Source organism: Hipposideros armiger, unplaced genomic scaffold (genome assembly GCF_001890085.2).
Source record: "Hipposideros armiger isolate ML-2016 unplaced genomic scaffold, ASM189008v1 scaffold_5, whole genome shotgun sequence".
NCBI classification, from domain to species: domain Eukaryota; kingdom Metazoa; phylum Chordata; class Mammalia; order Chiroptera; family Hipposideridae; genus Hipposideros; species Hipposideros armiger.
The window spans coordinates 2,364,806-2,376,069 of NW_017731355.1; the positions used below are offsets into that span (position 1 = coordinate 2,364,806).

The window sequence follows — 11,264 nt, forward strand, 5'->3', positions numbered from 1 at the left end:
ATGGCAGCCCAGCTCCAGGTTGAGCTGTTGTTCAGCATCTTAGCTGTAGAGGGCAGTGTCACTGGCCCTCATATGTTGGATCCGAACCGGGGCCCTCTGGCATCCCAAGCCAGTTCTTAACCATCGTGCCACTCAGCCGGCCCCCTTTTTTTTTTTTTAACCAAGATTACCATTTGGAGATTTAGTCTCTTTTTAGAGTATATAATATTGTTCACTAACTACAGGCAACCCCAACTCATGAATAGAATATTATAAAAATTCACTTGTAAATAATTAGCTTGACGCATATATTTTCCCAAAGGCACTATCCAATTCAATACACATATATTGAACTGTGTGACCCATCACTTCATAGTGCCAACATACTAAAAAATATTTGCATATGTGCATAAAAAGATGTGTAGAAAGAGTTCATGTATTAGGCCTGAGGTTGTTATTTTTAGAAGGGTCTGCTTGCAAGGCTAGCTCTTGACTATTGTTTGGTACTTGGATTTTGGAAACATTCCCACCATTCCTTAACTGATAAGGGTACTTCACTGTACTGACTACTTATACAAACAATATGATTTATGCTTGACCTTCTTTCCTTCTTTGAGTCTGGAATTTGGTATTTGATAGGCATAAAGTACCTAAGTGACCCGCCCCTAACAAAATTCTTGAATGTTAAGTGTAGTGGGATTCCCTGGGCAGAAACATAACACACATGTTGGTGCATTTTTGTTGCTGGGTGAAGAGCCAGTACTGTTGTGTTTCCATATGCACAGTTATTCAAGCCCACAAAGCTATGTCTACCAAGAAAGAAATACAATAAGTAGTCTCTCACATAACTTGAGAAGCTGTTTGCTAAAACTCATAGAAAGTGTAAAGGGTCAAGAATAGCCAATACAATGAAGAAAGAAAAAGAGAAGGTGGAAGAGAAGGAAAACGAGAGGCATCAGGACTTAATATAAAACTTCAGTAATTAACACAGTGTAATATGAGTACAGGAGTTGACAAATAATAGGCCAATGAATATACTGTAGAACCCTAAAACTGACCCTCTTATATAAGACAATGGCAGTTGACCAATCAATTGGAAGAAAACACTAGTCAATAAATTGTGCTTGTATAACTGCGCTTATGGAAACATAAAAATCCTCTCACATTATTTAAAAATAAACTATATACAACTATAAGTAAATTAACTAATAAATTAGAAAAGTTAACATACTCACTGGATTGCCATAAACTGTAAGCTCTCGGAGAGAAGAGAAACCATGAAGTTTTTCCAGTTCTGCCATATCCTATTGAAAAGTTAGTAAGTTTATTATTTGGTTAGATCCAACATCTTCAAATACACACTGATTTGAAGTAATTATATGTAACTGTTGGATTGCTGCTAGCTCATGATTGAGTCCTCTGAAGTGAGCTTCAGTGACAATATTCTGTATTGTTGATTAAAGGCAGATCTGTGTACTATTGTTTCCAAATAAATGATTGGCAGAGGTGACACTCTAATATGGTAAAGAAGCCATGTAGGAGCATTTGCAAGAAAAAAACAAATTGTTCATCAGAAAAATTATGATCTATTCTAGGACTCAAATTATAGTTGGCTAATTTTGTAAAGAAGAATGGAAATGAAGGTGAATCAATTTAGGCAATTTCAAATGTACATATTCAGCACAACCTTCACCATAAAGGAACAGTGGACTGCATGCTGACATATTTGCTGGGAATATAGGTTGAAAAACTATTTCTGTAGTTGAATGACTTGCCTTCACTTGGATGAAATTATTTATTATTACCTATTTAACATTGCTGAAAGTTTGCAAATATTGTACAATGTAGTTCTTGAAAAATTATTTCTAAAATGCTATTTCTGAAAAAAAATTAGGCAATAAGCTCAGCTTAAGGTTGTTGCTAGTGTATTGTAATAAAGCAAAGTTACTGATGTTCCTATTCTTATTTAGAATGACATGTGAATATAGACAATTCACCTAGTTAACTATAAAAAAATTTAGACCCATTTTCGATCATTTGGAAGTAGAATTTGATTTTTAAAATGACTGATCTTTACTATTTTGATTTTGGAACTATCATAAAGGAGGACTTTGAAAAAGCTCTGACAGTCAATTATCTATAGAGATCTTGTGCATTTGACCCACAGGAAGTTCCTATCTGTGGAAACAAAGCCTGGTCGGAAAGCATAGAAACGTGAAAAGTCTTACATTGTTTTCTCAGATATAATGGAGTGTAGCAGTGTTCACTAGTGAAGTATTTCTAATCAAAGTGTGTGTTTTTCCTGGAATGTTAATATGAGAAACTGAGTGTTAAATTTGTAGAGGATAATGCTGCTATAAAAAGACATCGTGCAAACTAGCATGTTCATAATTAGGGGAAAAGGGTTGATGGTTTCCTATTTTTATTTATTTACTTTGTAATATTTTTTAATTTTTCAATTACAGTTGACATACAGTATTATATTAGTTTCAGGTGTACAGCATAGTGATTAGACATTTATGTAACTTATGAAATGATCACCATAAATCTAGTACCCATCTGACACCATACATAATTGTTACAATATTGACTATATTCCTTATACTATACTTTACATCATCATGACTATTTTGTAACTATCAGTTTGTACTTCTTAATCCCTTCCCTTTTTTCACCTACTCCCCCAACCCCCTCCCAGCTGTCAACCATCAAAATGTTCTCTGTATCTAGGGGTTTATTTCTGTTTTGTTTGTTTATTTTGTTCTTTAGATTCCACATGTAAGTGAAATCATATGACATTTGTCTTTCTCTGCCTGACTTACTCTACTCAGCACAATACCCTCTGGGTCCATCAGTGTTGTTGCAGATGGCAAGATTTCATTTTTTTAATGGCTGAATAATATTCCATTATATATATGTACCACCTCTTCTTTATCCATTCATTCATCCATTGATGGAACACCCAGGCTGCCTCCATATCTTGGCCACTGTAAACAATGCTGCAATGAACATATGGATGCACATGTTCCCTCGAAGTAGAATTTTGAGTTTCTTCAGATAAATACCCAGAAGTGTATTTATAGCCTTTGTTTTAAAGTCTACTTTGTCTGGTATAAGTATTGCTACTCCAGCTTTTTTGTTTGTTTGTTTCTATTTTCATGAAATATCTTTCCATCCCTTTACTTTCAGTCTGTGTGTGTCTTTTGATCTGACGTGAATCTCTGATAGGCAGCATATGTAAGGGTCTTGTTTTCTTATCCATTTAGGTACCCTATTTTGTAACTGGAGCATTTAATCCATTTACATTTAAAGTAATTGTTGATAGATTTGTAGTTATTGCCATTTTATTACTCACATTTTTTTTTAAAGATTTTTTTATTGGGGAATTGGGGGAAGGGGAACAGACAAGTTGCTGTTGTTTTGTTCTTCAGTCTAGTTGTGGAGGACGTTGCTTCACTGGCCCAAGTTGGCACCATCATTGCGCTCTTCCCGGCTGAGTATTACTCACATTTTTAATCTTTTTTTTTCCACCCTAAAAAGTCCCTCTAATATTCCTTGTAATGCTGGTTTGGTGGTGGTGAACTCCTTTAGCTTTTTCTTATCTGGGAAACTATCTGTCCTTCAATTCTAAATGATAGCTTTGCTGGGTAGAGTAATCTTGGTTGTAGTTCTTTGCTTTTCATTACTTTGAATATTTCCTGCCAATCCCTTCTGGCCTGCAAAGTTTCTGTTGAGAAATCAGCTGACAGTCTTATGGGAGTTCCCTTGTAGGTAACTAACTGATTTCTCTTGCTGCTTTTAAGATTCTTTGTCTTTAACCTTTGGTACTTTAAATACGATGTGTCTTAGAAGGGTCTTCTTTGGGTTCATCTTCTTTGGTACTCTCTTCACTTCCTGGACTTGTAAGTCTATTTCCTTTACAATGTAGGGAAGTTTTCCATCATTATTTCTTCAAATAGGCTTTAAATTCCTTGCTCTCTCTCTCTTCTCCTTCTGGTACCCCTATGATGTAAATGTGGGTATGCTTGATGTTATCCCGGAGGCCCCTTAAACTATCCTCATTTTTTTTGGATTTTTCTTTTATGCTGTTCTGATTGGGTGTTTTCTGCTACCTTATCTTCTACATCACTGGTTGGATCCTCTGTTTCATCTAATCTACCATTGATTCTCTCTAATGTATTCTTCATTTCAGTTGTTGTATTCTTTATTTCTGACTAGTTATTTTTTATGTTTTCTATCTCCATTTTTATGGTTCCTATCTCTTTGTTGAAGTTCTCCCTGAGAACAATGAATATCCTTATAACCAGTGTTTTGAACTCTGTGTCTGGTAGATTGCTTCTCTCTGTTTGTTTAGTTCTTTTTCTAGAGCTTTGTTCTGTTCTTTCATTTGAGACACGTTTCTTTGTCTCCCCATTTTGGCTGCTTCCCTGTGTTTGTTTCTACATATTAGGTTGGGCTGCTATACTCTGGGTCTTAGTAGAGTGGCCTTATGTAGTAAGTGTTCTGTGGGGCTCAGATGCAGTCTCCCTACTCACCTGAGCTGAGTGCTTCAGGTGTGTCCTTTGTGTGGGTTGTGTGTGTCCTCCTGTGGTAGTTGAGCCTTGGTTGCTGTCTACATGTCAATGGGAGGGGCTGACCCTCAGGCTGATTGGTTGTGAGGACTGGCCTGACTACAGTGGAGAAGCTGCTGTGCAGGGGCTGACTTTATGGAGTAGAATTTGCTTTAGCAGGTGCCTGCCCAATCTGCCCTTTGGGTATGTCATTCACAGGGGCAGCTGGGTGGTGCTCTGGGTAAGTCTGAAGCCAGCCACTGGGCATGCTGGACCTGGGGCCTCCTGGAGGGGCCCGCCCGCAGGCCAAGTTCAGCCACAGCCTGTGCCCTGCCTGTGGCCACATAGCATGACCAACAAAGCAATCCACAGATGGCTGATACCCACTCTGGGCTTGGAGGTGCCTTGAGAGGCCAACCTACAAACCAAGGCCAGCTGCCACTAGTGCCAGGCTTGGGGCTGCTCAACAAGAAGTATGGGGGCATGCTGAAGCCTTTGGCAACCATAGCTTGTATTCTATGGGTCTGTTTCTGTTTTGCTTATTCATTTATTTTTTAATTTTTAGAATCCATATACAAGTGAGATCATCTGGTATTTATCTTTCTCTGCCTGACTTATTTCACTTAGCATAATACCTTCTAGGTCCATTTATGTTGTTGCAAATGGCAAGATTTCCTTCTTTTATATTGCTGAATAATATTCCATTATATGTGTATGTGTGTGTCTCCACATTTTCTTTATCCACTCATCTATTTATAAACACCTATGTTGCTTCCATATTCCATATCTTGGCTACTACTGGTAATGCTACAGTGAACAGGGGTACATATATCTTTTTAAATTAGAGTTTTTGTGTTCTTTGGATAAATACCCAGAAGTGGAATTGCTGGATTGTATGGCAGCTCTATTTTTAACTTTTTGAGGAATTTCCACTGTTTTCCATAGTGGCTGAACTAATTTACAATCCCACCAGTAATGCATGAGGGTTCCCTTTTTTCCACATCCTCACCAGCACTTATTTGTTGCCTTATTTATGACAGCCATTCTAACAGGTGTGAGGCGATGTCATGTACAGGTGTAAAACCATGTCATCATGGTTTTAATTTGCATTTCCCTGATAATTAGTGATGTTGAGCATTTTTTTCTATGTCTGTTGGCCATCTGTATGTCCTTGGGAGAAATGCCTATTCAGGTCTATTGCTCATTTTGTAATGGTTTGGCTTTGTGTGTGTGTTAAATTGTATGGTTCTTTTTATATTTTGGATATAAATCAATTATTGGATGCATCATTTGTGAATATACTCTCCCATTAAGTAGGTTGTCTTTAAGTTTTGTTGATGGTTTCCTTCACTGTGCAAAAACTTTAGTTTGATGTAGTCCAATTAGTTTTATTTTTTCTTTTGTTTACCTTATTCGAGGAGATATATCCAAAAAGATGTTGCTAAGAGAGATGTCAGAGGTTACTGCCTATGTTTCCTCTAGGAGTTTTATTGTTTTAGGTCTAACATTTAAATCTTTAATCCATTTTGAGTTTATTTTTGTATATGGTGTAAGAAAGTGGTCTAATTTAACTTTTTTGCATGTATTTATTCAGTTTTGCCAACACCACTTATTGAAGAGACTGTCTTTAATCCATTATATATATGTCCTTGCCTCCTTTGTTGTAGTTAATTGACCATATAAGCAAAGATTTATTTCAGGGCTCTGTATTCTATTTCATTAATCTATATATCTGTTTTTATACCAGTACTATACTGTTTTGATTATTGTAGCTACTCTGAAGGTTAGTATGAAGATTAAAAGAAAAAAGTATCAAACTCAACTCAAACTACAATAAGTACTTAGTGGTTTGTGTGGCAATACACAACACAAACAGATCTAAAATATGACTTCAATAACATAAAGCATGGGGGGGGGAGTAAAAATATAGTCCTTATAGAATATATTCAAAATTAAATGCCTTTAAGTTTAAAATAGACTGCTATAGATAAAGAATGATATATATAAACCTATGGTAACCACAAACCAAAAACTCACAAAAGATATACAAAGAACCAAGAGAAAGGAACCTAAGTAAAACACTAAAGAAAAATAGCAAACTACAGGGAAGAGATCAAGAAAAGAAGAAAAATCTCCTAGAGAAGATTGCTGAGAGGAGCCTTAGAACATTTGGAGCTAACCTTTTTTTACCAGGTAGATACATAGGGGTTGGTCTAGAAGCAGCATGGACATCTTTGTATCACTGATGATTCATATGCCTTTGCATCACAGAATATTTACATGGCATATAAATGATAAATAACATACTAGCAAAATTTTCATTAGTGTGTTTGGAAGCTTTATGTTCAGAAGAAGTTAAGTTTTATAAGTCTCATAACAAAAAACCAAAATAATGTTACCTTGATTTTATTATATCCCAGGAAGAGTTTCTCTAGTTTTACCAAAGGTAGTAATTTGCTCAGCTCTCGTAGTCTGTTTTCTTCCAGGTGAAGTGCTGACAGAGAGCTTGGGTTTGCAAAGGCACTGTCATTAAATGCTCTGATGCGGTTATGGTCCACTACCAATTCCTGAAGGACTTCTAAGTTGTCCAGCCCTTCAACTTGACTGATTTCATTCCCTAAAAAAGATAAACCATGATTATGTCAAGTGAACCCAAGCTTCCTGAATAAAACCCTATCTATCTTCATTTAATTATTTTTTTTATCAAATGATTTTTTTAAAGTAAAGTATTGAAAAGAACATATATCCAAGGAGAAATAGAAATGTAATTTACAAGAAGGTAGCATCATAAAATATTTAGTAAAATTTCTCTTATGTTTGAAATCAAAATGTGATGTATGCAATGTACTGCATTGATCCAATCTGTCTGTTCAGTAATTAAGTGCTAAAATAGTTGGTTTTGACAGAAGTAGATGTATAAAAGTGCTGCAAAAGATATGCTTCCTGAGTATATCTGGCTATATATAATATATCTAATTATTCATTAAAATAAACTTATTTGTTTTATTAAGTTGGAAGAATACACCTTGTGTTATTTCTTTCATAAAAAACGTATTTTTGCACCATAACTACATTTAAAAAGAATTCATTGCATTCTTTAAAACCTCAATCTTTTCTTTATAACATATGATTTATCTCTACTGTAGCAATCAATAACTTTACAAGTATTAATGATAGTTCATATGAGAAGAGGACCCTTGAGTTGACAAAACACTTTTATATGTTTCCTATTAGTGTCTCAAAATAGGACTTGGAAAATATCATTTTTTTCATGATCAGAAAACAGAGGGTCAGAGAAATTAAGTGACTTGCTCAAAGACATAAAAATGGCAACACCAAGGTTAACCTAGACCAGAGGTAGGCAAACTGTGGCTCGTGAGCCACATAAGGCTCTTTGAATACATTCCATCTCAAAAGTTTGTTGATCCCTGGAAGAGCCAATCCTGTCCCTCACAAGAATTTAAAAATTATTTGAGAGCCATAAATACATTTTTACATAAACACCATTATGTGAATAATATCCTGTAAAAATTTTGTAAATGAAACTATGATAGTTTTATTTTTATTTTCAATTTTACTTCAGAGCTACAGTTTGCAAGCTGCAGTTTGCTGACTCCTGGTGGCTCTTCTGTCTCCAAAGTTTGCCAACCCCTGACCTAGACCTTTTACATTTTAGACTCAGTGCTGCTTCTATTAATACTATGCCATAATAAGTTTCACTATTCATCCTCCTTATGTGTTATGGGCTGAATTGTGTCTCCTAACCCCCAGTATCTGAGAATGTGACTGTATTTGGAGATAGCATTATTTATTTTTTTCTTTTTTTAGCTGAGCCATTCTGCCACCTATTGGCAGCTGAGCGGCAGCTCATCTCAGGCTGGGAATCAAACTGGTGACCCTGTTGCTCAGAGCTCGCACTCTTGAGCAAGCTCTTAACCAACTGAGCCACTCGGCTGGCCCCTGGAGATAGCATCTTTAAAGAAGTAACTAAGATTAAATGAGGTCATTGGGGTAAGCCTTAATCCAGTACTACATGTCCTTATAAGAAGGGGAGATAAGGACACAAACACACAGAGGTAAGACCATGTTAAGATACAGAGACCATCTACAAATTAAGAAAAGAGGCCTTCACAAGTGACTAACCCTGCTGACATCTTGGTCTTGTACTTCCAGCCTCTAGAACTGTGAGGAAATAAATTGCTGTTGTTTAAACCACCCAGTCTTTGGTACTTTGTTATGGCAGCCCTAGCAAACTAATGTGTTACTCGACACGTTATCACATGGAAATCTTCTTGAAATTTAACATATTTCATCAAATTTATGACAGCAACAAGCGTTAGGATATGTCAAAATTTTATGTATACTAAGAAAGAAAACAAACTCAGGTAGGTAAACTATGACATACTATCAACAAGACACAATCAGATTTCAGATATGTTAAGATATAAAAAGTGAATGTCTTAGAATTGATGAAATATGTTAAATTTACTTTATGTTGTTTTATAGAGAAATTGATAACATCATAACCTTCAATAAAATTGCTCACAGAACCTTTTTCAAAATCTCACCTTTGAAACATTATCAGTACCTTACTTATAAATGGAAAAAAGTTTATAAAAGTCAATTGCAAAAAATAAATCAGTTGTGTTACTATATTATGTTCATGAAATTATTTAGACTGTCACTTTTAGTATTTTAAGTCTAGTGGCATAAAAATCACATGGGATAGTTTCAAGTACTGAATAACGTCTACAGTAGCATACTTTTGGCCCTTATTCATTTTAGAATGCTCATTAAACATATTTAAGAAAGAAAACTCAATGTTAAATGTGATTTCAGGGATCGTAAGTTTCTATAACAAGCAACATTTACTATTGTTTGAAAAATTTGAAATAAATTTTATCCTTAATCCTGAAGATTGTAACGTGCTTCCCCACAGCCCCACCCTGTCCTTCCCCAAAGACTCCACCTTCCCCACCTTCTTGCAAATTTACACAGCAGTGAAAATATAGTCTCCTTAGCTCTCTTGTGGACCCTGGCATGGCCTTATTTTTTTCACTGTCTACATTTGTGTACTCCTCTACAGCTTTTGCCCTCTTCTCCCTCTAGAATGATCTCAGAATCATCTCCTCCTGTTCAGTATCTTTAACCTAACTCACTTCTTTATAAACCTCCAAATATGCTCATAATGTCAGCCAGCCATCATCCATCCATCCATCTTTTGCCTTTACTGCCTATCCAACCACTTCCCTCTAAATTGTGTTCACTTTGGTTTTTGCTCTTATCATGTTTCCAGATCTGATCCTCTAAAAGTTACTAGTGTTCTCATTTTTTGCTGGTCTCCAATTGTCTATATCCAATATTTTTTCACAGGTCTCATTCTTTTCAGCATTTAATTTTGAGGCCATTCATCTCTTCCCCTGACATTTAGAGTCAACACTTCTTAGTTTTCTTCCAAAATTTCTTGTATGACTCCTTTGATGGTTCTTTTTTCTCCAGCCTTCTTAATGTAGGGGGAAGGGTTGGGACTTAGGGGAGTAGTGGGTTGGAGGTGTGTGTCTCTACATCTCTTTGGCCTTACATTTTTTTCCTTTAAACTTATTTCCTAAGTAAGCACATACAGTTATGACTTCACCTATCACCTCCACTGGGATAATTCTAAAATATACATCTCCAGTCCTGACCTGTGGTCCAAGATCATGCTTTAAAGTTTCCATTTTTATGTCTCAGTTGTCACAACACAAACTGATCTTTCCATACTGCAAATGAGCAACCTTTCCCAATGACTTTATCTAGCTGTAGTACCTCCCTTCTTGCCCAATTTCCTAATGAAGTCATAAAAACATCTCAAACTATTATTCTCGCCGTGTGTATCTAATTAGCTATTAAGTCCTAATGTTTCCTTCTTTTAAACTGCATTTTTGGACTCATCTCTTACTCATCCTTCCCACTGACACTACTCTAGCCCTTATTATATCCTTCATGTGGGATAGAAAGTGCATGTGCTTTCCGAGTCAGAGCTGTGTTTGACTCTATACCATATGCTACTCACTGGCACAAATTTAAGTAGATTATTTAACCCCACTGAGATTCAATTTCTCTTTCTTTTTCTTTTTTTTAATGAAATCATATAAAATTACTTACCCTGTTGGGTTGCTGTGAAAGTTGAATGAGATAACCTATGTAGACAACACCTTGCCTAATGACTCAATAAATGGCAGCCATTATCGTCAGAGTAAACTGCCTCCCTTCCTGTATAAGGTCACCTCACTCTAATTTGCCAAGCTAGACATGGCAACAGAACACACTACCCCTGTACATTATTAGATTAAAATAGACCTTCCAGGGGTAGTTTGTCTGCTTTTTTTGTATGTCATTGTATCTTTTATGTTTTTTATTATTTATTTATTTATTAAAGATTTTTTTATTGGGGAATTGGGGTGATGGGAACAGTGCTGGGGAATTGGGGGAAGGAGAACAGAGAAGTTGCTGTCATTTTGTTCTTTAGTCTAGTTGTGGAGGATGTTGCTTCACTGGCCCAAGCTGGCACCATCATTGTGCTCTTCCCGGGCGAGGCACATCAGTCGCCGGCCTCTGGATGGCCACTCACTGCGGCTGCTGGCCGCTCATGTTGGCTGCTGGCCACACACGGTAGCCCATGGCAACCCATTGCTACAGGGGCTGCAGCCTATGCCATCACCGGCGACTCACAGCAGCCCAACTCCAGGCTGAGCT

General features: G+C 36.4%; 1 protein-coding gene across 1 annotated transcript in view; it reads right to left on the minus strand.

The window, feature by feature from the left end:
- LRRC9 (leucine rich repeat containing 9) overlaps positions 1 to 11,264 on the minus strand; it is a 121,084-nt gene that overhangs the window by 10,522 nt on the left and 99,298 nt on the right. Inside the window, exons 20-21 of the mRNA XM_019646037.1 lie at positions 6,929 to 7,146; positions 1,215 to 1,283 (exon numbers count right to left, since the gene is read on the minus strand). Of these exons, the coding sequence (XP_019501582.1) occupies positions 1,215 to 1,283; positions 6,929 to 7,146 (287 nt within the window). The remainder of the gene's footprint in view (positions 1 to 1,214; positions 1,284 to 6,928; positions 7,147 to 11,264) is intronic.